The sequence below is a fragment of the Alexandromys fortis genome, unplaced genomic scaffold (assembly GCF_014885135.2).
Source record: "Alexandromys fortis isolate MF-2015 unplaced genomic scaffold, M_Fortis_MF-2015_v1.1 scaffold_90, whole genome shotgun sequence".
Classification (NCBI taxonomy): domain Eukaryota; kingdom Metazoa; phylum Chordata; class Mammalia; order Rodentia; family Cricetidae; genus Alexandromys; species Alexandromys fortis.
Window position 1 is genome coordinate 7,892,851 of NW_026067985.1, and position 27,699 is coordinate 7,920,549.

Sequence of the window (27,699 nt, forward strand, 5' to 3'; positions counted from 1 at the left end):
AGACAGGATTTCTCTGTGTAATAGCTTTGGTTGTCCTCGAACTCAAGAGATCCTCCTGTCTCTGTCTTCCGAGTGCTGGGATTACAGGCATGGGCCACCAACACCCAGCTAAGGGGGAAGGTTTTTGCAAAAGCCAAAATCTAACTGATCTCCAAAGGTCACCTGCTTCATGAGACCAAGGCCAGAAGACTAGCAAGACAAACTGCTCAAGACCACTGTGTTCTTTGTATCAAAAGCAGTGTATGCATTATGCAAACAAAATGTCTTCCTGTGGGTCCCAGGGCAGTGGTTTCACTTCTCTAGCTTGGCTTCCCTGTGACAGAGAACACAGAACCAGCCTTTGCTAGTAGACTCCACTTGTTCCCTTGGTGGTAATTATCCATTCATATCAGACTGGAGCTCTCAAGAGGGAAGGGCCCTGACCTGTCTTGATGCTCAAAAAGGACTGAGGAGGCTTTGCAGTGACCTGCACTGCCAAAGGGCACCCCCAACAAGGAACAACAAACAACTGTACTTACAGCCAATAGCCAGGTAACGGAAAAAGAGCCACCCGCTAATCAACGGTTCTTTCGGGTTCCGGGGTGGCTTGTTCATGATGTCTAGATCTGGAGGGTTGAACCCCAGCGCAGTGGCAGGCAGACCATCTGTCACCAGATTGACCCAGAGGAGCTGGACAGGAATCAAAGCCTCAGGAAACCCAAGGGCCGCAGTCAGGAAAATACTAATTTCCATCCAAGGGAAGAAGAGAAGGAACTCAGTGACTTGGGGGAACGATAGAAGCCTCCTCTCTCCCCAAACCACAAACAAACCACACATATAACATATGTATCAACATTCATTCTGAAACGTAAAGAGGACCAAGACTTTTGTGACTTTAAACTACCAAGGTAAACTTTCTTTCAAGACAGGGTTTCTCTGTGTAGACTAGGCTGGCCTAGAATTCTGTTTCTCCTGTCTCTGCCTCCAGAGTGCTAGGATTAAGGTATGTGCCAGTGTGCCCAGATTAACTCCTGTGTTAAGGAATATTCTCTAGACACCGAGCAGCTGTAGACAAGCCCCCTGAGACCTTTCTCCACTTAAGGCTAACAACCAAAGTTGCCACAACAGAAGCAGCAAACTGAGAAAGCCCAACACCCCAGCCCTGGCCTTCAAAGACAGCACAGTCCCAGTCAGGCACCCACCAGACCACTTCCCCAACATTGGAGGAGATGAGGTAGCGGATGAACTGCTTCATGTTGTTGTAGATGGCTCGACCCTCCTCAACAGCAGCCACGATGGTGGAGAAGTTGTCATCTGCAAGGACCATCTCAGAGGCAGTCTTGGCCACTGCAGTACCCGAACCCATGGCAATGCCAATTTCAGATTTCTTCAGAGCAGGAGCGTCATTCACACCATCCCCAGTCTGAAAGGGAAGCCACCGCTGATTCAGACATCACTATGTGGCACACCTCTGGGCAGAGGCAGACTGACAGCAAAAGGAAATGGGACAGAGCAGTAGCTGGTGTCGAAACCCTTTACTAGGAACACGTAAAAGCAGTCCAGTAGTAAGCTCACCAGAGAGGCAGAACCAAGAGGACTGCATATCTGCTTGGATTGTCTTACACCAACACTCAAACCCCAAGAGCTATCTGTGGTGTGGCCACATAATTTAAGCTCATTTACACACTTCAGAAACATATTCAAATACTAAATATTGTTTATAGATTAAAACCACAAACAAAAAACCCCACAACACCTTCTGTTTTTAGATCTCATTCAGTAGCCTCGCTTGTTTCAGTCTCCTAAGCGCCAGAATTACAGGCACCATCGTGACTAGATGGATCTGCTCTCTGTGCCATGTGAACCACTGCTCGTGTCTGAAATCTTACCATAGCTGTAATCTCATCAAAGGACTGAAGGAACTCAACAATCTTAGACTTGTGGGAAGGTTCAACTCGAGCAAAACAGCGGGCATTCAAGCAGGCATCTCTCTGGGCTGAGGGACTGAGCTCATCAAACTCCCGCCCTGTAAAAGCCTTTGATGTCACATCCTCATCCTGCCCGAAGATACCAATGCGGCGACAGATGGCCACAGCAGTGCCCTTGTTGTCCCCAGTGATCATGATGACACGGATGCCTGCTTGCCGGCACAGCTTCACAGAAGAGGCCACCTCGATCCTGGGAGGGTCCAGCATGCCCACACAGCCAACAAAAGTCAGATTGGTCTAAAGTAAGAGAGACACTGAGTTCAAACAGCTTATCCCACTGTAAGAGTCTTTCTGCTTGCCCTTGACTGAAGCAAGGTCTCACTATATCTAGTGCTGGACACTGCAGCAGTCTTCCCACCTCAGCCTGCCACCTGTTGGCCTCCTTGATGGAACTGGGGACTGAACATGGGTTTGCTCATGCTCAGCAGTGTTCTACCACTGAGCCACACCATCACTCAATTATTTTTAAGAGAGTTCACCCTTGTCACCAAATTATTCTAGTCTAAACTCTCACATTCTGTAAGAAATTTATCCAGGGAAAAAACCCAAAACAATGTGTTGAAGGGTAAGTGTGCTCTGACACTGGCAGTGCCAGGGCCATAGCAAAGCTCTGTTACAAACCCTGACAAAAATTATGGTCTATGGAGTAAGTGGAAATAAATCTCAGCTTGTGTTATTTTTACCAATACCTAACAAATATTTTTAAAATGTAAAATAAGTTGTTAATGGATACTAAGCTTTATAGGCTTGTCCTGAACTTGTCTTAACTATTCTACTCTGAAAGCAGATAAATAAATAAGTCCTATTTCTGTCTGAAGCAACAATCTAAAGACAGCCTCCCCAGGACATCTGCCTCTGGAGGCAGCACAGGCTAGGCAGTGATTGTGCTGGTGCAGGTACCTCATACTTGATGAAGTTGGCTGAGTCTTCCAGGTGCATCTCCTCTCTCCTCAGTGGGTTGTCATGAGTGGCTAGAGCCAGGCACCGCAGTGTGTCGCTGCCACTGCCCCACTCCCGAATGACAGACATAATCTTCTGTTTGACACCAGGAGTCATGGGGACCTTGGTACTTCCAACTCGGATGTGGGTACATCTGTCGATGACACCTTCAGGAGCACCCTAAGAATATAGATTCAGGTAAGTAACTGCATCTGCCTGTTTACCTGGTGAAAAAGCCTCAGGCTGTACAGTACTTGCCTTCACAAACATCTTGCTCATGGATGTCCGGCTTGGTTTGTTTGGTGTACAATAGACGGACATTGATTTTCTATCACGTGAAAACTCTAGAGTAAATTCCTTCTTCATCAGCTGTTTTATGACCTGTAGAAGATCAGAGATGGAACGCTGCTGGATTACTATTTCTAGACACCCCACTCATTAGGCACTCGTCATATGACAACTCTAGCCCTGGTTAAATGAGTTTACCGTGGTGGTCTTTTGGGACTGTGGCAGCACAAACAGTAGTGAACAAAACAGCAAGTTCGTACCCTCATAAGAATGTCCTCTATGGTTTGGGAACACAGCAGAATATAACACTATTATATACTAAATGCCACAGAGAAAACTGTGCAGGAAGACACTGGAGGGCTTTAAACCCTGGCTATTAAGAACTGTCTGAATGCTGTGCAGTGGTGGCACACGCCTTTAATTCCAGCGCTCAGAAGGCAGAGGCAGGCAGATAGATTTCTGTGAGTTCGAGGCCAGTCTGGTCTGCAGAGTGAGTTCTAGGATAGTCAGGGGTGTTACACAGAGAAACCCTGTCTTAAAAACAAAACAAAAATCTCCTAAATGCTAATCTAGACAACTCTGCATTGACAACACCTTCCCAAGTGACTGCAGGTTAGTTATATCAAGCAAAGTTAATTACATTAGGCATGCTATTTCTTTTTCCACCCATAAATATTCTAAGTAATACTGGGAGGTCTTAATAGCTGCCAATGTCCATTTTAATCTCAGAGTTAGTTGACAAGATTTTTTTTTTTTTTTTTGGTTTTTCGAGACAGGGTTTCTCTGCGGCTTTGGAGCCTGTCCTGGAACTAGCTCTTGTAGACCAGGCTGGTCTCGAACTCACAGAGATCCGCCTGCCTCTGCCTCCTGAGTGCTGGGATTAAAGGCGTGCACCACCATCGCCCGGCTGACAAGATTTTTTTTGTACTCTTCATGATTTTGAGGATTTATATTTATGTTATTGAGCCCTGCTTCATAGACAAGCAGTGTTTTCTATTCTTGAATTGTAGCACATGACTTTTATCTCAACAGAAAAGCAGAAGCAGGCAGATCTACTTTCAGGACAACAGGGCTATACAAACAATGCCTCACAAAACAACTACAAAAAAAATAGAAAAAAGAAAGGTAACAAGTAGCAACAAATATAAAATGTTTCAAATCATTACTGATTTTTTTCCATCAGAGACAAAAACTGAAACGTAGGCAGGAGGGGCTGGGTTTTGCCAGGACCAAGGATAGTTTGCGTATAGCTTCCTTGGAGAAGGCAACCCTTGTGACATGCCTGTGACAATTTACTAATATTTGCTGGGATTTGTTTTTTGTTTTGGTGTGATTTGAATTTGTTTGTCTAATGAGCGTCTTACTCTACAATCTATGGCAATCCTCCTGGACTCATAGTTTCCTAAATGCTAGGATTATATGCTTGAGAGTACTTTATCTGACTATAACTGTCAGGAAAAAAATAGGGAAAAGCAAAGGTATAAATGGAAGCGCAGAGGTCAAGGAGGCAGGAAAGGAAAAAAGAGTGAATGTATATGGTAAGGCTGAGTAATAAACAGTACACCAAGCTCAAATACTTACCGAGTTGCAGGCATTTGCACGCTCTATTTTAGAGAGTCCCTTCAGTTCGGTATCAAATACATTCATCTTCTCTACCAGGCAAGTGAGAGCAGTCTCTGTAGCTTCTCCAACTTTCTCATACACACCCTTTGCCTACAGTGTTGAAAGAAGTCACTGTCAGTAGGACAGCCTGTTCCATGTGAGAAAAGATACTCAAGGTACAACCATGAGACACTACCATGTGCTTTCTCATTTAAAGTATTAATTAGTTCATTTCAGGCCATTGTCTGATGAGTTCATATCCCCTGATAGGGAAGGCCTAACCTTTGAGAAAGAAAGCAAATGATTAACCCCATTATTTAAGTTTTCTCTTGGTTACAATTCTTTCACCACCAAAATATCCCCATAAGCTTCATGCTGTCCTCAAGGTTGTATGGTAATCCCTATTTAAAGTACAATCATTACCCCCACTGTCAGAAAGACTTCTGAGCTCTGGTCCTTTAAAGTAAGGGTGCATCTGTGGTCAGACCATCACGACAACTATTGATCTTATAAAATAACTGCAGTGCCCAGCCTCAGATCTAGGAAAGGCACTGGGCTTTTTTCAGCTAGGCCACACTAAATAGAAATGGGAAACAAAATCAGGAACTTGCTTTTCAAAGGGAGGAAGGAAGATGGCCTTTTTTATTCCACTCACCCTTCTCTTGAGCTAGGGATAGGCCGCTTTCCCATGAGGAGTCTTACCTCATTATAATCCAGAGCAGAATCATTACACAGAGCACAGATAGTTGCTAACTCTACAAGCCCGTCATACTGATGGCATTTCACTGGCTTATCATCTTTATGCCTATCAAAAAAGAAAACATTTCTGGATCATAGCTTGCTTCAACTTAAGATAACAAAAAACCCAAAGCATTTCTTTGTGTGTGGGGCTGTGGTTGTGTGTGTGTGTGTATGTGTGTGTGTGCGCTCGTGTGCGTAGAGAAGGTAAGAGGACAAATAGTGGAAGATTTTCTCCTTCCTCCATGTTGGTTCCTGAGATGGAATCCCCACTGTCACACCTACAGGCTTTTATACTCTGCCTCCCATTTGAAACAAGATCTCACCTTCATTTCTGGATAGAATTTGTTTCACCTGCCTGAACCCACAATTGATGGGATGAAAGGCATCTGACCCAGCTTCCCAATGATGAAAAGTATGTAAGTTTGAGGGAGAGCATTCACAAGAATTTGAATGACAGTTCTTTTGAAATCCAATGAGACCAGAAATTCTTACTGAAACTCCACCATGGGTAAGTGAAGAACAAAATAGGGCCCTCACCAGAAAACAGGCTTCAAAAGGTACTCTGCTCATAAAAATCTGAGCCAGTCAGCCATCTTAGCTATAGTTCCTTTTGTGTGCACGTAGCCCAGGCTGGCTGTTATCTCCTGTTCTGCTACAGTGTTCATCACCATGATCCAAAGGATCAAAGCAAGGCTCCAGATATACTAGGCATACCTTAGCTCTACCACTAAGTCACAGGCCCGCCAACATCGAGATTTTCTAGACCCATCCTTTGTGATGGATCTAAACAACCAATGACTACAGTGACACAGTGGAGTCTGCAGGACAATGGTTACTCACACTTCACCAATCGGTGCATATGTTGATCCAGTTATGGTAAACTCATTAAGGGAACAAGTGTCTCCTTCGACTTTGTCCAGAATGAACATCTATAAAGAAATACAGAATACAATTCCTTAGAAGATACATATACACAACCACTCCTTGTCTACAGTGAAAACCCTGTCATTTAAAATGGCAGTTTCAATGATGCTCGCTAAGCACTACTCTTTTCTTAACTGCTCAGATGACTTTCAACATAACTATCAGTGATGCAGTCTAAGACAACCCAAGGAAAGATACAGGGATTCAGAAGTCAGTAAAAGATTAGGCTAAAGACTCTGGTTACTTTTCCCATTACACAGTCTTGCTTTAGAACAAGGCAGAAAAGCTCAAGTAAAGGAGACTGATATTTTCCCAGCACTTGGGAGGCAGAGGCAGGTGGATCTCTGTGAGTTCGAGACCAGCCTGGTCTACAGAGCTAGTGCCAGGACAGGCTCCAAAGCCACAGAGAAACCCTGTCTCAAAAAAACAAAAACAACAAAAAAGAGAGACTAATATTTTAGAGTCAAATAAATACTTGAGCAAAATAAGCTGTTTTTTAAGAATGAATGGTGCTCCTTCCCCACCCAGGGCTGACAGACCATAAAAACACAGTCTAATGAGGAGCCTACAAACACCTAAGAGTCATAAAAAAGGACACTCCTTCCTTACCCTGCAGACTGACATCTGGTTTGTGGTAAGCGTGCCTGTCTTGTCTGAGCAGATAACAGAAGTACAACCAAGGGTTTCCACAGAAGGCAGACTTCGAACGATAGCATTTTTCTTTGCCATCCTACGAGTTCCAAGAGCCAAGCAGGTGGTGATGACAGCAGGCAGACCCTCAGGGATGGCAGCAACAGCCAGGGCCACTGCAATCTTAAAGTAGTAGATGGCACCTCTGATCCAGGAGCCCCCATGAACTGGGTCATTGAAATGCCCAATGTTTATGATCCAGACTGCAATGCAGATGAGGGAGATAACTTTGGAAAGCTGCTCCCCAAACTCATCCAGTTTCTGCTGTAGGGGTGTTCTCTCTTGTTCAGTTGCAACCATTTCATCTCGGATCTTGCCAATTTCAGTATTAACTCCAGTTGCCACCACCACTCCCATAGCTTTCCCAGCAGCGATGTTTGTACCCTAGGAGAAGCAGAGAAAAACTGGTCCTAAGATCAACACCAACTTAAATACTGACCAATATACTGACTGAATTCCACATAGTACCTGTTCCCCCAATGGGACAAGACAGTTCCCCGCAACATGGAACCTGGTCTACAGACCCGCTCTGGGTTTAGCAGTACTCCAACTTCTCTAATCTCAAACTCCACGCAGCTCTCAGCACTATACATTCTTTATCTTTGTTTCTGGCTCCAAAGTTGACCTCATCTATTAAGATGAGCAGTCAGCCCCGTTGGGCTGTTTCAGAATCTCCACCCCAGCCAGCACCAGCGTCAGGTGAATCATGTGGGACTGTGCTGGAGACACAGCTACAGCCTTCTCACTGCACTGTACCTGCTGTCAGTAGGGAAGTCCGTCCCTTGAAATACTAATCTAGGTTCTAAATAAAAATATAGGCATTTCTGCAGTACTTACAACAACAAAAACCATGTATTTATTTTTCACCTAGGCTCACCAAATGGTGTGCCACGTTTGCTCTTTCCAAATACATACTTTTTATCACAGGCATAGCAGCAATGTCCACATACCTGAAAGGATCCTTTTCAGGCTTGAAGACTTTCCTTGAAAAGGTTACCTTTTCAGCTGTTACACAGAGTCTAAACATTTCTACCCTAGTCTTTTCATTAGCTAGCAACCAAAACAAAGCCACTTAAGTCACACATGTCACTATCGTACATGGTCTCTATTCTTGTTTCTTTGCTTTACTGCTAAAGACTGAACCAGGTAGGGCCCTCAGCACACTGAGGGTCACTGCTTCATCCCCAGCTATCTTAGATCTTGACAGCTGAGACATACAGTAAAGAATAATTATCTTTTTTTTTTTTTTAAAATAATACAAAGCACAGTGTTTACTAAAGGCACGAAGTGGGGGACCTGGGGGCGGGGGTACTCTCCATCCTGAACCCAGACTCCTCTTCTGGCCACCCCATCCTCATACCGCCAGGGGAGAGCTGTTAGCACCAAAGGGGGGTGGGTGCCCCACCTGTGGGGGAAGTTATCAGGCTGGGGGGACAGGCTGGGTGCCATCTAGTCCCAGGAAGGCAGGCCTAGGCACCCCCAGGCCAGCTGCTACCTCAGAGGTACTTCTTATACCTTCTCCAAAATGTCCTTAAGAATAATTATCTTTTGGAATGATCAATTATTGTCTGAAGTCTGACCACCAAGTCTCCAGCACCATGTCTGCCTCCACATCCCTCCATGCTGATAATAGACTAAACCACTGAACTGTAGCCAGCCCCAACTAAATGTTTTCCTATAAGAGTTGCCTTAATCATGCCTTCACAGCAACAGAAACCCTAACTAAGACAAGGACTGTCTTCCAACAACAACAACAAAAAAACATTCTTAGATTGGGAAGCTTGGTTAAAGTTTAGACAAACTAGGACCTATTAAGTGTGAGACCTTGGGTTCAACTCCCAGCATCCCTACCGTCAACATCTGATAACACTCACAGAAAAGAGCATGTTCTTTTTATCTTGATTGACAGCTCGTGGGTCAGGGACAGGATCAGTGTGCTTGATGACAGAAACAGATTCACCTAAGCAGGTTATGAGACAGGATGGTCAGCTGTTTGAAGCGTACCCAATTTTGGTAACCCTTACCCACACCAACACATTCCCACTTTTTAACCACTGCCAATGTGGGCAGTTGTGGTGGCACACAACTATAGTCCCAACACATAGGAAGTTGAAGCAGGACATGGACAGTTGCATGCTACCATGTGGGTTCAGGGGAAACTTGTGTGAACGGCAAGTGCCTTTAATTATTAAGGCATTGCTCCAGCCCAAAACTAATTTTAAAACGTCTCTAAGAAATTAATTATCTAGAGAGGGTTATGGTAGGGTGCCATACAGTAGGTACTGTCTATATATAGTTGGGAGATAACTGGCTTCAAAACTTCATTTTCAAAAAAAAAAAAAAAAAAAAAACTTCATTTTCCAACATGTACTACTTACCTGTGAGAATTGACTGGTCGACTCTTAGAGTTGTAGATTTGATGGAAGTTAATCTTATATCAGCAGGAACTTTATCACCAACTAACAGGTTTTAAAAAGAAAAAAGGCAGCTAACGTAAATAACTTTTATAGTTACGAAAAGATGAAATTGCTTCCAAATCAAACAATTTTTAAAAACAAATACCTTGCATACAATGGAAAAAGTATACCTTTTTATTTATTTTTCGAGACAGGGTTTTTCTGTAGCGTTGGAGCCTGTCCTGGAACTAGTTCTGTAGACCAGGCTGGCCTTAAACTCACAGAGATCCGCCTGCCTCTGCCTCCCAAACGCCTGAGTTGGAGGACAGCTTGGTTTACAGAGCGAGTTCTAGAAAAGACTCCAAAGTTACAGAGAAACCCTGTCTCGAACCCCCTCTCCCCCAAAAAGGAGAGACAGGTTGTTAAAGCTTGCCATGCAAGCCTAGAAACCTAAGTTCAGTTCTCAGAACCTATGAAAAAGAAAAGAATCAACTCCACAAAGTTGTCCCTCTTCACACAGACACACAGTAACAACATAAACCTTAAAAATTAAGTAAAAAACAAGAAGTGGGTCTGTGAGATTGTTCAGTGGGTAAAGGCACGTGAAGTCAAAACTGGGGACCTGAGTTTGCTTCCTGGGATCCCCACAATGGAAGAAAAGAACAAGATGCATAAAATGTTAGCCAATATTCTCTGCATGTATGGCTAGCTTATTCACTATTATAGTTCACCTGTCTGTCCAGATACTGTAAAATACATGACACAGGAAGAGTCACACATAGACAGGACTCTTTTTTTTTTTTTTTTTTTTGGTTTTTCGAGACAGGGTTTCTCTGTAGCTTTGGTGCCCATCCTGGAACTAGCTCTTGTAGACCAGGCTGGCCTTGAACTCCCAGAAATCCGCCTGCCTTTTCCTGCTGGGATTAAAGGCGTGCGCCACCACCGCCCGGCTAGACAGGACTTCTACTGTCTAGAAGCTGCAGCATACAATGCTCTGATCCACAAATTCTTATTTTATAGACTTCACAGAGTTTATTTTTATGACTTTGCTCAAACATTTTGCAAACAAAGAAAGCTGTGACAACTTTATACTACGGTGAGATTTCCAAAGATACCTGTGTATTACATGGGATGTCACATGGTATCAACCACATACAAAGACCTGATAGTGGTATGAGGTTTAACAAATGATCAACAACGGCTTTCCAGGTCAGTGGGGAGAGACATTTTACCTTATAACCGTTGGTACCTTTTAAATGATCAAATAAGTGAAAAAAAATCTCTTTCATAACCTTAAGATCTTTTAGTCAAGTTTTCTTTCCTGGGTAAAGCTCCTTTAATAGCCCTAAAGGGCTCTAGAATGAGCCCTCAAGCCCTTGGTGTGTAAAATGCAAAACGATATAACCCAATAACAGACAAAAGAAAATACACTTCCTGAGAACACCATAGTCTTCAAATACTGTCCAAAAAATGCACATCTGCATGAGAACTAGACCTTTAAAGAGGATGGGAACTGAGTGTGCTCAGCAGACAGCTTGCTCACAGCACTGGGACTGCCTCCAGCCTCAAAGTGTGAAATCATGATGTTCTGAATGGCAACCAAAGTGGTTTAGAAAAGAAAATGGCAAACTAACCATCCTCCCCAAGAAGTAAACCCTGTACTTGTTAATCCTTTAATTTCTATTTTTCAGAGTTTTACTCAAAAACGAATATAGTTTACTCTTTTTTATTGGTTTGGTTTTTCGAGACAGGGTTTTCTCTGTATAGATTTGGAGCCTGTCCTGGAACTTACTCTGTAGACCATGCTGGCCTCGAACTCACAGAGAACCACCTGCCTCTGCCTCCCAAGAAAGGGCTGGAATTAAAGGCGTGCACACCATCTCTGGGCCCTCTAACTTTAAAACAAAAGAACCACAGCAACAACAAAAACGATTTAGTACAGTGGTCCTCAACCTCCCTAATATTATGACCCTTTAATAGACTTCCTCATGTTGTGGTACCCCAACCATAAAATTATTTTCATTGCTACTTCTTAGCTGTAATTTTACTATGAATCAAAATGTAAATATCCGATAAGCAGGATATCTGATATCCCCTATGGAGGGGTTTTGACCCACAGGTTGAGAACCACTGCTTTAGTGCACAAAACAAGCTTACACCTAAGAAAGAAAGTCACACAGAAAGAGGTAGAAGGTCCAAAATCTTTAGGGACAAAGATCATCTTTGCATTTGACTAAAGGGACACACACGTGAAGGTAGAATTCCTGCTGGAAATGCTTATGCAACCAACAGCAATATTCCAACTGAATAAAATGAACCTTCCACTTTAACTGTTAACAGTATACCCAAGGGAATATATCCAAATCACTCTGGAGGCAGAAACAAGACCACTGATTTTCAGTTAGGCTAGAGCTAAGTAGTGAAACCCTGCCTATAAATAAATAAATAAATGAATAAATAAATAAATAAACTAATAAAAATTTAACTGCACTATTGTTTTAGATTTAAACATTTTTATTCTATTTTTACTTATTTGTGTATGTGTGGACACACCAGTGTGAATGAAGGTCAGAGGTTATCTATTGGGAAGTCTGTTGTCTCCTATCATATGGGTCCCAGGTATTGAATTCAGGTCATTAGGACTGGCAGTAGAGTTCTTGGTGGTCCTAATTTTGTTTTGTTTTTGATTAAATATTTTTTTCACACATTTTGATGATGCTTTCTTCTCCCAGATCCTCCTCAGCTCCCTACCCACCCAACTTTTGTTTCTCAAAAAACAAAAATAAACCCCCTCACAAAATAAAAACAAAAGCAAGCAAAAGAATAAGATTAAAAAAAAAATACCCAAAGAAAACAAAATGAAATTTAAAAATCCCACAAAAGCTGGGCGATGGTGGCACAGGCTTTTTTTTGTTTTGTTTTGTTTTTTTCAAGACAAGGTTTCTTTGTAGCCTTGGAGCTTGTCCTGGAACTAGCTCCTGTAGGCCAGGCTGGCCTTGAACTCACAGAGATCTGCCTGCCCCTGCCTCTTAAGCGTGCACCTTTAATCCCAGCACTCGGGAGGCAGAGGCAGGCAGATCACTGGGAGTTTGAGACCAGCGGGTGGTAAGAGTGGGATGGGATTGTGGACTGCCAGATTTTTTAAAAAAGGTTTTCGCTAGCATTGAACTTGCAACAATCCAGCACACTGCACTGTCTTAACTGTATTATTTCTGCATGCTATAAATTAATCTGATTCCCTGTGCTTTTCAACATTGTGAAACGAATATAAGGTCAAGGGGAAGCATTGTTAACTCTAAATGGAAAATTTCAAATGCTCCTTTGCTATTTGAGATTACTTATGTAATAATGACCCTACGGGAGCTTCAGACAGGATTCAGTCCAATGTGGCACAGAGGTGCTTGCAATCTACGACTGCTGTCATGCTTCTGTGCTATAACTGGTGGAGGACACAATTGTATTTAGTACCTGGGGAGTTGGAGAGAGAACTCAAACACCCATACAGATAATTATTTTGTCTAATGCTGGCAAGACAGTTTACTGCTTAAGGCTCTCTGAGCAAGCCTGAGTACCTGAGTTTAATCCCTGGATCTCATGATAGAAAGAATGACCCTCCATACTCTGTAGCATACTGAGCCACACCACAAGCACACTTATTACACACATATCACAACCAAACTAAATATGATGGTACACACCTTTAACTCTTTTTGTTTGAGACAGGGTTTCTCTGTGTAATCCTGGCTGTCCTGGAACTCACAGAAATCTGCCTGCCTCTACCTCCCAAGTGCTGGGATTAAAGGTGCCACCACCATCCAGCACTTGTGTATCCTCCTTAGGCCCGCCCCACAACCTGCAGGGTACTTTAAGAACATCTCTTAGGCCAAGGGTACTTTCTTATTAGGTACCACCCCTTCAGGTACTATTTGGGATGCACTGAGCACCTACTACCCTCTTCATGAGGTTACTTTGATTTGCATTACTGTCAAACAATGCAATCGTAAACCATTAGGGTGATTCTCACCTTTACCTGTCTTACAGATAAGGTTAAGGCAAACTGATGTCTTTCTTAGAATGCAAGGGTTCTGCTCTAAGTTAAACAACTTCCATCTTCCTGTTCATGATTACAGTGGGACAGGTTAAATGTTTCACAGAAATGGGAGATGGGCAGGTCCATCCATCCCAGAAGATTTAATAATTAGACCTCAATTACATGAGGCCTCAAGATCTTACGGAGGATCTAGGATACTAGGTTGGGTAAGACAGAGAAATGGAGACCTATGTGGCTATGGGAAAGCCCTGATACATACTGGGTAAAGACTTTTCAGTGTGACTACTTTGGGTCAGCTACACTCAACTCTTAGGTAGCCCTAATAAATTCATCTTACCCAGAGTGAACTCTGATGAAATCAAACTTCGGTTTGTTGCTGGAATAGGTATCACTTAGCAGTCACCCCAGTACATAGCTTAGCTGGATGTTTCCAGAATGGAAGAGAAGACTAGAAAGCTTATACAAGTTATGAAACTCTGAGAAGTTATTTAAGGTACATAAGGAAGAGACTGAGATGATGGTATACTATGGATGGTATCAAAGTTTCTAAGGTCAAAGATCAACACTCATAAGAACTCTCTAAAATGTCTAAGAAGTTTAGTGTCTGGTTTTAGTAGCAGACTGGCACAACTGACCTTCTGGATGTTCAACAATCCTCTTTGGAGGTCTATACTAATGTGGTCAGATGGATGAAAAGGGAGTTTTCACCCTTGCTCTCCAAAGTCAGTTAGGTCCCAGGGCACTGTGGAGCATCCCTTGAAATATTCTGTAATCATATGGAGTCTCCTATTGTTGCGTTCAGGGAGACCTCACGTGGTGATTTTTTTTTTTTTTTTTGGTTTTTGGAGACTGTGGTTTTGGACCTGTCCTGGAACTAGCTCTGTAGACCAGGCTGGTCTCGAACTTACAGAGATCCCCCTACCTCTGCCTCCCGAGTGCTGGGATTAAAGGCGTGTGCCACCACCGCCCGGCTCATGTGGTGAATTCTAATCAATGTCCAGCCTACAAAAAGAGAGGGCCAACAACAGGAAAATCTACACTCTTCTTTATGCAACAACTGGAAACAGTTGTCGACCAATACTTTTGACTTTTTCTCAGAGATGGACAGCCTGGTAAAAGACTGAAGGAGCCAGAAGTTCCTGAGGCTCAAATAATTCCAAGGACTACATTTTCAACTGGCCTTGACAGTAAAAAGCTATGAACGGAAATCTAACTTGGGACCTCGGGTGTAGCAGTCGGTGCTCTTAACCTCTAAGCCACCTGTCCATCTGAACTGACTCCTCTTAAAAGCGTCTAGATAGTCACACTCTCTCCTTGAGACAGGGCCTATGTAGTATGGAACTCGCTCTGTAGACCAGGCTGTCCTCAAACTCACAGAGATCCACCTGCCTCTGCCTCCCAAGTGCTTGGATTAATTAAAGGCACACACCATTGCTGCCCAACAAGAATTAGTTTTTGTAGTGTGGAGTGTGGGGGCTGACTTTACCAAACCAAGAAACTGTTCTGTTTTGTAAGCTGCTGGGTGGGCAATAAGTCAGATTGGCTGGTTTTAGACTCTAGACTCCAGAGTGTATGATGGGGATTGGTTGGCTACTTTCTGGAATTCCATGGGCAATGGAATTTTGAACCCTTGGGCTGGTTTTATAGACCTGGTTTTTGGGTAAGGGGCTTCCTTTATATATAAAGGATATAGGGTATTGTTTTCTGTCTGGCTACTTCCTGCTGGCAAGGAATATTGTTCAAAGTTTTGGGGTCTGAAGTAACTCTAAGAGGAACACTGTTGCTGTTTTTGAAACAAGGTCTCTATGAGCCCTAGCTATCCTATGTATCACTATGCAGACCAGGCTGTCTTTGAACTCACAAAAAATCTGCCTGCCTCCGCCTCTCAAATGCTGGAATTAAAAGTGTGCACCACACGAGGAAAGGAGTATTGTTGTGTGGTGGATCAAGTGATGACAGTGATTTGATTCATAAGGAACTGTCAATAGTTTAAAAGCATACACCAGAGTTGGGCAGTGGTGGCGCACATCTTTAATACCAACAACTGGAAGGCAGAGGCAGGTGGATTTCTGAGTTTGAGGTCAACCTGGTCTATAGAGTGAGTTCCAGGACAGGCTCCAAAGCTACAGGGAACATCTGGTGCCAGGAATGGTGGCACACACCTTTAATGAAGCAGAGGCAGGCAGATTTCTCTGAGTTCAAGACCAGCCTGGTCTGCAGAGTTAAGTTCCAGGACAGCCACGCCAGGACTACAAAGAGAATCTGTCTTGTGGGAAACAACAAAACCTGATTCTCAGATCCTACTCCTTCACTCTAAGGTTTGGGGGTACCAATCTCTTGACCAATAAAGCCCACTCTTGTTTTGAGGCTGACTATTCTTTCAGTTTCCTCTATTGACTTATTTCTTACTTCATTTCTCAGTCTTTTTGGCTAAGATCAAGTGTAAAAAGTTAATACACGGCAGGCTACCAAGATGACTCAGTAGCTAAACACACTTGCCACCAAGCCTGACAAAATCCAATCCCCAGGACCCACACTGTAGGAGACAATGAATTCCTTTAATTGTTTCTAACCTTTGAGTATGAACGAACACACACACACACACACACACACACACACACACACACACACACACAAAATGTAAATAAGTACATTTTAAGAAACTATTAGGAATCTACTCATAATCATAGTTCAGATTCTACAAAGGGCATGTTTAGGACAGCCTCTATTACATTTCTTGCATATCAGAAATACTAGCTCCAGAATGAAAGCCTAACTGTTTAGCACTTAAGGAAGTGGCTATCTTAAAGTTCTATGATTCTGCTCCCATTTCAAGATCACCTCTTTCTAGAAAGCCACAAAGGAAGCATACCCAAGTTAGCTTTTATAACCCAGCATGTTGTAGCCTTCTCTTAGAAGAACCTTTAAATCTTCTTAAGTTAACCAATGTCCTTGTTTTACAGACAGAAACTAAAGGCCAGGAAGTAAAAGGAGTTTTGCTTCAGGAAGCTCAATTAATGAAAGACTTCCTTTAACTTGCTATGACTGACTGCTTCACTTCTTTTCTTAACAATCTATTTGATGGGCACATCAAAAAGCAGATCTATTAAGGAGAAAGAAATAAAGAAAGAAAGAAAGAAAGAAAGAAAGAAAGAAAGAAAGAAAGAAAGGAAGGAAGGAAGGAAGGAAGGAAGAAAGAAAGAAACGTAAAGACCCGTCTAGAATTTTTCAAAGGCATAATGACAATTTCCTTCACACCACAGGCATCTATGGGTGTCAGACAGGGCTGTGCCTGGGAAGCAGGCAAGGGCACTGCTGCTCACATCCAGTCCTATTTCCTGATGGGCTCGTCAGCGCCCAAGGGCAAGTGGTAGTGGAAAGTTCTTATTTTTGCCAAGGGAGTGCTCTGCAACTTTTTTTCCTTTGCATATTTTTTTTCTGTTTCTTTGGGTTGGGGCAGGAAGAATCTGTTATTAACCACCTTCTCTTTGCCTAACACCTGACACTGTTCACATGTAGTTCTGGGCGTCTTCAGTTCTTAGCTCTTTCTTTCCCACCACAATACTGATTTTCACTCTGAACAGAAATACAATTTAAAAGTTAGGCTACCAAAAATACATTTTATGAGTGAGCTAAAAAAAAAATTATTACTTGCCATATCTTACAACTAAATGCAAGTTTTACCTTATAAGGGATATTTAAGTTATGATACTTAAAACACCTTTTTCTATTTAAGTTAAATATAAATACTAATATATGCAAGAGAAAAGTTTTTTTAAATATGTATGCATGTGAGTGAATTAAAAAAATTATTTTTATTTTCCCCAGGCGTGGTGGTGCAGGCCTGTAATCCCAGCACTCAAGAGCTGTGACAGGTAGATCTGAATTTGAGGACAGCTTGGCCTGTAAAGTGAGTTCCAGGATAACCGTAGTCAGAGATACACAGAGAAACCCTGTCTCAAAATTTTTTTTTACTTTAATTACATTTTTGTTTAGTTTTGTTCCATGCCACAGTCCTTGAATGAAGGTCAGAGGACAACTTGCAGAAATCAGTTCTCTCCTTCTACCATGCCCCAGGGATCCAACTAGGTCGCCAGGCTTGGCAGCAAGGAACCTTTACCAAAAGAGCTAACTCAAGCACTAAGCCTTTGTTTATGTTCATTTAAAGAAAATTAACTTTAACAAGTCTTTTCAGAGAAAGAAAAATAAGATCAGAAACTGTCTCCATATTATTGTTTGAGTTTAAATGTATCTGTTAAATTTTGTGGTTATGAAGTCTGAATGGAATTCTTTACTTGAAAGCCCTATCTGCTTTAATTAAAACTATTCTAGACCTCAGGGTGAGCAGGGAAGAAACATTACAAAGTACTGAAGCATTATATATTTGTTCCCACTATGACTTTTGGGGAGTTTCTTTTCTTTCTTTTCTTTTTTTTTTTCTGTGGTTTTTCTAGACAGGGTTTCTCTGTAGCTTTGGATCCTGTCCTGGAATTGTAGGGGTCTCTCCTTTCACAATGTGGTCCTAGGAACTGAACCTAGACCTGTCAGAGTTGGCAGCAAAGTCTTTTATCTGCTGAGTCATCTTTCCTACCCAAGAAGGCTTTTTTTTACACCAGGCACTGTTGCAAGGACTCTACAGGTCACCCTCTCTAACTCTTCACAAGGAACAAGCTATTATCTTCACTCCCTGTTTATAAATGAGGTGCTTTTCAAGGTCATAGTACTTCACAGCCATAAAGAGACTGAGCCAGTCTCCATTTTTCTGCCCCTTAATGTCAGTGTTTTTAGTTTTTCTATGATGTTACAGAGTAAAATACATCTATAAATACCTTTAACTTCTGGAAGGCAAAATCATGGAAACAGGGATTATCGTTTTACTCTCATTTATATCCCTGCCATTTTCCTCAAATCACAATTTTCTAAATGTTCCAGCACAAACAAAGCTAACACTGTATTTTACAAAAGTCACAGTATCGTAAGAAAAGTGAACCCCTTCCAGTGGTCTCTCTCGTCTCTTAATCTCAGTGACAAGAATGGGAAGACTGACGCTGTGACTACACTGAGTCATGCAATGGGGAGGAGTGTTACAGGAAATCAGGAAACGCCAGCCCTACGTAACCAGGTCAAGCTTCAAGATCAACTGGTCTGTCATGGTCTGAAGGTGGGGGAGACCTCCCAGAGTACTCACCTCTCAGTGTCTTATGAGTAATCCTCAGAGTGCTAACGGGTCCTGCTATCAAAACCCTGCTTAACTCATTGTTACATCTACACTCAATGTGAAGAAATATTTCGCTCTTTTAATTTATTTTATTTATTTTTGTGTGTACAGGTGTTTTTGTCTACATGTACACATGTATGTGAACCTCATGTGTGCCTGTTGTCTGCAGAGGCCAAGAGGATGTCAGATCCCCTGGAACTGGTGGGTAGGTGGATTTGTGAATTTGAAGCTAGCCTGGTCTACAAAATCAGTTCAAGGACAGCCAGGGTTGTTACAGAAAAACTATATCAGGAACAAACAAACAAAAAATCATTTTAATTAATAAGGCAATGATAAAGTCCATAGTGGCACCTAGGACCTAAGAGGTGAAGGCGGAGGGTCAGGAGAGTTAAACGCCAACTGGGTTACATAAAACCTTGTTTAAGGAGCTGGAGAGACAGCTCAGAGGTTAGGAGTACAGTGACTGCTCTTTCCAGAGGACCCATGTTAATTCCCAGCACATACACGGCAGCTAACAACTATCTGTAACTCCAAGATCTTACAACCTCACATAGACATACATGCAGGCAAAACACCAATGCAAATAAAAATAAATCATTTAAGCTGGGTGGTGGTATTGCATGCCTTTACCCCAGCACCTAAAAAGGGCAGAGGCAAGAGAATCTCTGTGAGTTTGAGGCCAGCCTGGTCTAACACAGCACACTGCAGTCCAGCCAGGGATACATAGTGAGACTCTAGTATCCAAAGCAAATAAACAAAATAATTCAGAATCAAACAGGAAAAAGAAAAGGGGAAATGGAGAGATAGGTTAGCCAGTGGAACATGCACCATATTGGCATGAAGACATGAGTTAAGAACCCACTAAAAAAACCAGGCAGCTAGTTGGGCAGTGGTGGCACACTCCTTTAATCCCAGCACTCAGGAGGCAGAGGTAGGCAGATCTCTGTGAATTCAAGGCCAGCCTGGTCTACAGAGCGAGTTCCAGGATAGGCTTCAAAGCTAGGGAAACCCAGTCTTCAAAAACCAAACCAAATAAACAACAGGCAGCTACTTAGAAGCTATACTCAATCACTACAGCTAACTGTAGTGCACACAGCAGTAGTGTTCTACAGTTGATAACTACAAACCTCAAACACATTGGCCAAAACACAAGATCCTTTTAGGAGGCCGAGGCAGGAAGATCACTTCAATCTGGGAATTAGAGCCCAGATTCAGAAACATAGTGAAACTCCATCAAAAAACAAACCTCAAAATAAACCTTACTGACAACACAAAGGGACACTACAATTCCAAACATGCACTGAAATGGTATAATAACTAATAGATAATTAGTTTTAATTATAATTATGAGAAAAAAAAAACTAGGGCTGGAGAGATGGCTCAGTGGTTAATGGTTAAGAGTACTAGCTGATCTTCAAGAGGATCTGGGTTCATTTCCCAGCACTCACATATAGGCTTACTCTAGTTCCAAGAAATGTCATTCCCTCTTGGACTCTGTAGGCACCAGGCACACGTGCAAATATATGAACATGTATAGGCAAATCACCCACATGCATAAAATTTAAAAAGAGCAAACAAAAAACTTTAAACATAAAAAGCTAAATATAATTCTGAACCTAGAGAAAAGGACCTCCCTTAGAAATAAAATCTAGGAAAAAAGAAAATAAACAAAAACAAAAATCTCAACTCACCAGCAATTTCCACAATATCCCCGGGAACGATGTCTTTAGCTTTAATTCGCTGCACACTCTTCCTGTCCTGTCGGTACACTTTTCCCATTTCAGGCTCGTACTCCTTAAGGGCTTCTATTGCATTTTCAGCATTCCTTTCCTGGATGAAGGAAAACCAAGCATCATAAACCACCCTGCCTGCCTCCTTAACTATTTCTAGACTAGAAATTAAAACTTCAGTTTCAGTCAAGGCTATGTAAGAGGACTCTGTCTTAAAAAAAAAAAAAAAACAGACTGATATTTAAAAATCACATAAAACTACTGAAATGTTAACTGCTGCAGGAATTTTTCTGCTTACCTGCCATACACCCACAATTGCATTGGCTACTAATATAAGCAGAATTACAAAAGGTTCTACAAAGGCTGTAATCGTTTCTTCACCTTCTTCAAACCAAGCCAAAACCTACAAGAAAAATGGCACATGTCAGACTTCCTAATGTACTTTTAAATTTACCTACATTTTATAACAAAAGGGGCTCACATTACAAAAACCTTTTTTTACATCTCCAGAAACAGACAAAATATAGTTACAGAAACAACTGTCTTATATTCTGTTCTTTCTCTTCTTTTCTTTTCTTTTCCTTCTTTCAGGTTTTTCGAGACAGGGTTTCTCTGAGTAACAGCTCTGGCTGTCTTGGAACTCACCACTTTGTAGACCAGGCTCGCCTCAAACTCAGAGATCTGAGGGCTGGGATTGAAGGTGTGTGCCAGTCACCACCACCCGGCTAAACTACTTTATTTCTAATGCCACCCCAAGCTCAAATAGAGTGGGTTTTTTGTTTGTTTTTTGGTAGAAAAAAGTAGTCTCATTCAATTTGTATGTATATATGTCAGATAATAAAAAAAATTCCTGATTTTATTATAGTAAAGATGAACAGGTAAACATGAATGGTCACATTGATGTTCACATCAGGTCTGGAGATATGACTCAGGTTTAAGACACTGGTTGGTAGTCCAGAGGACCAGGTTCCATCCAACACCCACATCTCTAACTCCAGTAGCAGTTGAAATTGATGCCCCTTTTTCCAGCGTCCAGGGCCCTAAACACATGTGATATCCAGACACACATGCAGGCAGACCACCCTTACACACCAAATAATTTCTTAAAAATTCACATCATGTCTTCCTGTCCCCTCTCTGGGAGAGGCAGCTTCTGCCCCTCTCTCCGCGCTCCCCCCCCCCCCGCCCCTTTCTCTCTCTTTCCCCTCTTCTCCCCTTTTTCCTTCCCCTCCATAACCCACCTAATAAATATCTAACTTTAAAAAAAAATTCACATCACGTCTTAGACATACATGGCCTGAATTTACAGCTTACAAAACTGAAAACAAGAAACAAAAAGAAAAACCAAAAAACAAACAAAACAAAACACCAAGAAACAACAAACAAAAAAAATATTTGGAGGTAAAAAAATTGACCATTCACTCAAATTCAAGGCAGACCAAGTTAATCTCCCTGACTTCTCAGAGGTAGTGGAGTCACCTCAGAATTCCACCACACAGCACTTAGTACGGAAACATAGCACTTCAAAAATCACAAAATTCCCCTCCAGACAAATGAAATAAAGTGGGCCAGGGAGATGCCATATACGGTAAAAGTGGCTGCTGCCAAGCCTGATAATCTAAATTCAATCACAGGCTAAGGAAAGAAATACACTCAAAAGGCACACGCATGGATACACACCCCACAGACACACATTACATCAAAATGTAACCACAAAAACAAATCAAAAACCTCACCTAATCTATGCTAGGAGGGTAAGGCAGGATGACTGCCAGTTTGAGACAACATGGCCCTGACTCCAATCAACTACAAGTTAATAGCCAAGGTACTATGAAGGTGATAAAAAGATGCAGTGAGTTAATAAAAGAACATCAAAAGCAGTGGCTCTCATCTTCCTAATGCTGTGACCCCTAATATAGTTCTCATGTTGTGGTGATCCCCAACCATAAATTTATTTGTTTCTACTTCATAACTGTAATTTTGCTACTGTTATGAGTTGTAATGTAAATATCTGTGTTTTTTTTTTTTTTTATGGTTCTAGGCAATGTGACCCTGTGAAAGGGTCATTCACCCTGAAAGGGGTTGAGAACTGATGATCTAAGTAGTTAGACGTTAACCAGAAGGACAAGTGAGATGGGCAAGTGGGAAAAAGCTCTTGCTGGGCAAGCCTGCTGATCTGAGTACAATTCTGGAACTCATAGTGTAAGGACCTGACAACTAACTCCTGAAAGTTGTCCTCTGACCTCCATGCAAGGTCCAAGTCACATATGCACACAAGCTCGCTCCCACTATCCAGGGCCAGGTCCTGACAAAAGTCAGTGGCAATTTTACCAGAAACCTGCCCCACCTCAATGATTGGATCCGGGAGGTGGGCTTTGCTTCGTGTGTGGGTGGGTGTGTTTTGCGATGTTGCTTAAAATGAACACATTTCACAATGAAGACCCTTACTTTAAAAGATTATCTAGGAGTAAGCAAGATGGCTTATCATGTAAAGACACTTACCCTACAAGCCTGACAACCTGAATTCAATCCCTGGAACCCATATAAAAGCTCTAGGAGAGAACCAACCCAAAAAGTTATCTGATCTCTGTGTGTGTGTGTGTGTGTGTGTGTGTGCGCGCGCGCGCGAGCTAGCTTCCAGGAAGCAGAGGCAGGTGATCCTTTTGAGTTAGCCTGGTCTACATGATGAGTTCCGCAACAGCTAGAGCTACATAATAGAGACCCTGTCTCAAAACAAACATAAATACGTGTGTACACACATACACAAACAATTTTATAAGTAAAATTAATATAGTTAAAAATAATAAACCCACACGAGATTCTTTTTGGTTTGTTTTTTTAAACAGTCAATGACCAGAAGATAATTAGGCAATATGAAACTCTAAAAGAAGATTAACACTGAATTAGCAAAGAATCAGATCAAAGAAAAACCAAACAGAAAGTGCCCAGGTTCTGACGCACGCCAATTAACACTGACAAGCAGGGCAGGAGAAAACCAGACTAACTGTGATAAACACGACAGCAGGCTTTCCACAGGGCATTCCTAGTACTAAGGCCAGGATCTCAGCCAGAATGAAAAAACTTCTCTACGAAGTTAAATTTTGATAGATGCAGGATTGCAACTGCTGATACAGCCTTCCAAACACTTAGCAAGGAGAACATATCAGAAATAAGAAATTTAATTAGCCCTTAAAGAAGAAAAATTGCTCAACTTCACAAGTGACCAGAGACCTTTTCAAAAGGTCAGTGAGGCATTAGCAACTCTAAGATAAGCTTCACACCTTGTTTAAGTGGGTATGAATTTCCTTCTTGGCAGTCAAGCCTGGGACAACTTAGGGCAACATCCCTCAACAGATGGAGTGAAGGGAAGGGTGAGCAGTGTTAGAATTACTAGAGTAAAAACACATCTCTACTAGTCAAGAGATACACATTGTTCTCATGACTAATATTTATCAAATGTAAGAATTTTTATTTGACCAGTATACTAAGCTTGCCTTCCATGAGACCCGTTGGATAGAAAACACAGGCTACCAACACTTGAAAGTTCTACAGATGCACTAATTACTATGGAATGAGCAACTAGTGGGCAAATTTACTAAGATGGAGAATGGCATCCAAACCTATCTAAAATTTAGGAACCACCCAGTTAGGGCTGGAAGATAGTTCAGTGGCTACAACCCTTGCTTAGCATATGCCAGCCAGACCCTGGGCTCATTCCTCAGTACATGGAGCAAGGGGAAATTCCAGTTTTTTGAGTTTAAAAAAAAAAAAAAAAAGAGACAGTTCTTAGTAGGCTAAGAGCCAACTGCTGCTCTTCTAGGACTGGAGTTCAGTTCCCAGCAGCCATATTTGACAGCTTACAATTGCCTATAACTCCAGTTTCAGGGGGTCAGACACCCCTTTCTTGCCTCTAGTGGTACCCACACACATGTGGCATACAGTCACACAAACATGCCCATATATACACATAAAATAATCTAAAAAGTTTTAAAATAAAGATAAAATCTACCTCAAAACAATAAATAACCCAAAGACTCAAATCCTATACCTCAAATTGAAGAATCACATTAACTGATAAAAACCAATCTGCTCAGATTGTGTTTTATGGTTCTTCACAGTTTGTTCTATTGGTAAGAAATCCTATTAGGTTATACAAATGGGAACACTGCTGACAAATGACTGACGGTAAGAAGGTCCAAGAAGAAACTGGACAGATACTGTCTCAGAGTACATGGTCAATTTAGTTACTAATTATAGCTTTTCCTAACTTACACAAAATCTATCTATTCAAAAGGAGAAATATGTCTGTAAAAACAATCTTGACCAACTAGGTTGATCATAAAGGTCCTCTTTGTATTGCCTTTGTTTACAGCTGCATCCCTAGGGGCTCAGAAAGGGCTCTGGTACACGGATGGCACTCAGTATTTACTACTGGACAAGCAGAGGAAGAAAGAAACAAGTGGCTCAAATAAAGCCAAGTGAGAATCAAGGAGTAAAAGTTCTACAAGGAAGTACAGCATTCCATCGGAACTGGAGGAAAAGGAGGAAAGGTTAGCTGCAATGTGATTTCAGGCAAAGCGTTTCTTCTTCCCTCTGAACTCTGTACTGTTACAATAGCAGCACCCTTCCACTACAATTACAATTATTCAAAGCTTCAAATTTGCCAACCCTGTTCCAAGTCACCATTCACTGCATTTTAAGGTGAAGTAGTATAGGACAGGGATCTTTCTATTGATAGTCACAGAATTAATCTCTGGATTAGGACAGAACTAAGAGGTAGAGCACTTACCTAAAAAGGTATAAAGCTCTGGGATTTGATCCAAATGCACAAGAAACGGCATTACAGCACTACTAATACCCTTAAAGAAATTTAAAAAAAATTTTTTCTGGGGGCTGGAGAGATGGCTCAGAGGTTAAGAGCATTGTCTGCTCTTCCAAAGGTCCTGAGTTCAATTCCCAGCAACCACATGGTGGCTCACAACCATCTGTCATGGGGTCTGGTGCCCTCTTCTGGCCTGCAGGCATACACACAGACAGAATATTGCATACATAATAAATAAATACTTTTAAAAAAAATTTTTCTGTATGTGCCTGAGTATGTATATTCAAATCATGCATGTTAGTGCCCACAGAATCCAGCAAAGGGTGTTGGAGCCCCCAGAATGGGAGTTACAGATCTCTTGAGCCTCCTGATAGAGGAGGTGCTGAGAACCAAACCCAGGTCTTCTGCAAGTGTACCAAGTAAACCATCGAGCCATCTCTTCAGTCTTCTTACTTTCCTGCTTTTCCTGGGTCTTACTCTGGCCAGGTTGATCTCCAACTTGTAGCAGTTTTCCTGCCTTAAGTCTTCTCCTGGCTGGTATTACAGGCGTATACCCAACACTTAATCTGGCACTATTAACTTCTAATAGGAATAACGAGTAAAGCAAAATTTGCTTAGGCAAAAAGGCATGTTTTGATATACACTGGAAGGGAGGGTTGTCATATTATGGCATTGGGATTGTGGGCTGAGCTCTTGCTTGCTCGCTCCCCACCCCTGGAGTTTCACTATGTATCCTTGGCTAGCTGGCCTGGTGTTCCCTACATACAGACCAGGTTGGCCGTGAACTCACAGAGATCCATCTACCTCTGCCTCCTGAGTGTTGGGATTAAAGTTGTGTGCCACTATACCCAGAGGATTGAACTCTCAAGACCACTCAGAAAGCAAGGAAGTATAGAGGGAGAGTAACTGCATAGCATGTGAAGGGTCCAGATTCAATGCCAGCACCATCTGCCTAAAAGTGGTTAAAAAAAAGAAAAAAAAAAAAGTCAAAATTCAAGAGGCAGAGGCAAGAGGATCTGAGTTCAAGGCCAGTCTGGTCTACAACTCCTACAACTCAAGCTCCAGGGCAGCTAGGGCTGTGACAGAGAAAATTGTCCTGAAAAAAACAAAAGAAAAAGACGAAAAAACATCATAAGTGCTATTTTCATCTTCCTTTTATCTTCAGAAACTTACACTGTGCCTTTGGACATTTAAACACTAGATCAATAAACAAAATTTATATTAAGAAATTCTGGAAAAAAAGGAAAACAAGCACTCATCAAAAACAACCCAAGATTATCAGTAAGTGATATGCTAAATATCTTGGGTGGCAAACAAAAATTCCTTCATTCAGAAAAGCAAACCTAATATGCATGAGAATTCATTCTCTCCAGTAAAAGGTGGCGGTGGCAGCAGCAGGCAGCAGCGGCACACACCTTTAATCGCAGCAATCAAGAGGTAGAGGCAGGATGAATTGAGGTCAGACTGGTCTATAGAGTGAGTTACAGGACAGCCAGGAATGTTACACAGAGAAATCCTGTCTTGAAACACCAAAAACCAAACCAAAACTTTCAAAAAAAAAAAAAAGAAAGAAAAGAAAAAAACCCTTATACCAGAAGTAGGAATGGCAATACTATGCATCTGTAATTACAGGACACATGAGGCCGAGGCAAGAAATTTAATAAGAGTTCAAGGGCAGTCTTGGCCATATAATAACACAACGCCTTAAAAAACAAATCTTTAATCTTAGCTCTCGAAGGTAGAAGCAGGTAGCTCAAGTCCACAACAGTAGGTCCAGGCTAGTCAAGGCTAAACAGTGAGATTGTCTCCCCCATAAACAAGCAAACAAACAAAACCAACCACCACACACATATACACACACACACACAAAATAATAACAACGACAACAACAAAAACACAGTATGACTGAAGATAAAAATCAGTAGCAGAACACTTCCCTAGTGTGCTCAAGGCCCTGGATTCTATTCCCACAGTAGGGAAAGGAGATAAAGACAATTAATATTTCCCCTTCAAATCAACTTTAAAATTGTTCTTAAGAAATAAATCAAACAAAAAATTTAGAACACCATAAAATGCACTATTAAATGCCTCTTAATCATTGAAACAAGCAAAGCAAAAGCAAATCACATGTTTTATCAGTGTCTCAAAATGCTAGAAACTTAGTCCAATATTGAGACACTGAAAAGGAATAGGGGCCCAGCATGGTGGCAAGAAGATCTTAATGAGTTCAATGGTCTGCATAATCCTGGTCTCCAGGATAACCGAGACTATAAGGAGACCCTGTCTCAAAAACAAAACAAAAACAAATACACACACACACACACACACACA

General features: G+C 41.8%; 1 protein-coding gene and 1 long non-coding RNA gene across 3 annotated transcripts in view; one reads left to right on the forward strand and one right to left on the reverse strand.

Annotated features, from left to right (window-relative positions):
• The window catches only part of Atp2a2 (ATPase sarcoplasmic/endoplasmic reticulum Ca2+ transporting 2), a 38,500-nt gene that overhangs the window by 5,686 nt on the left and 5,115 nt on the right, over positions 1 to 27,699 (reverse strand). For both annotated transcript variants that reach the window (XM_050159118.1, XM_050159117.1), the window contains exons 4-16: positions 20,845 to 20,949; positions 20,508 to 20,646; positions 9,530 to 9,610; positions 9,026 to 9,111; positions 7,071 to 7,535; positions 6,378 to 6,466; positions 5,499 to 5,601; positions 4,776 to 4,907; positions 3,165 to 3,287; positions 2,868 to 3,086; positions 1,869 to 2,204; positions 1,182 to 1,402; positions 519 to 721 (exon numbers count right to left, since the gene is read on the reverse strand). In XM_050159118.1, the coding sequence (XP_050015075.1) occupies positions 519 to 721; positions 1,182 to 1,402; positions 1,869 to 2,204; positions 2,868 to 3,086; positions 3,165 to 3,287; positions 4,776 to 4,907; positions 5,499 to 5,601; positions 6,378 to 6,466; positions 7,071 to 7,535; positions 9,026 to 9,111; positions 9,530 to 9,610; positions 20,508 to 20,646; positions 20,845 to 20,949 (2,302 nt within the window). The remainder of the gene's footprint in view (positions 1 to 518; positions 722 to 1,181; positions 1,403 to 1,868; positions 2,205 to 2,867; positions 3,087 to 3,164; positions 3,288 to 4,775; positions 4,908 to 5,498; positions 5,602 to 6,377; positions 6,467 to 7,070; positions 7,536 to 9,025; positions 9,112 to 9,529; positions 9,611 to 20,507; positions 20,647 to 20,844; positions 20,950 to 27,699) is intronic.
• LOC126511740 (uncharacterized) lies at positions 18,886 to 27,697 on the forward strand. The gene is made up of 2 exons (XR_007594771.1): positions 18,886 to 19,021; positions 24,919 to 27,697. It is a non-coding gene; the product is annotated as an uncharacterized lncRNA (long non-coding RNA).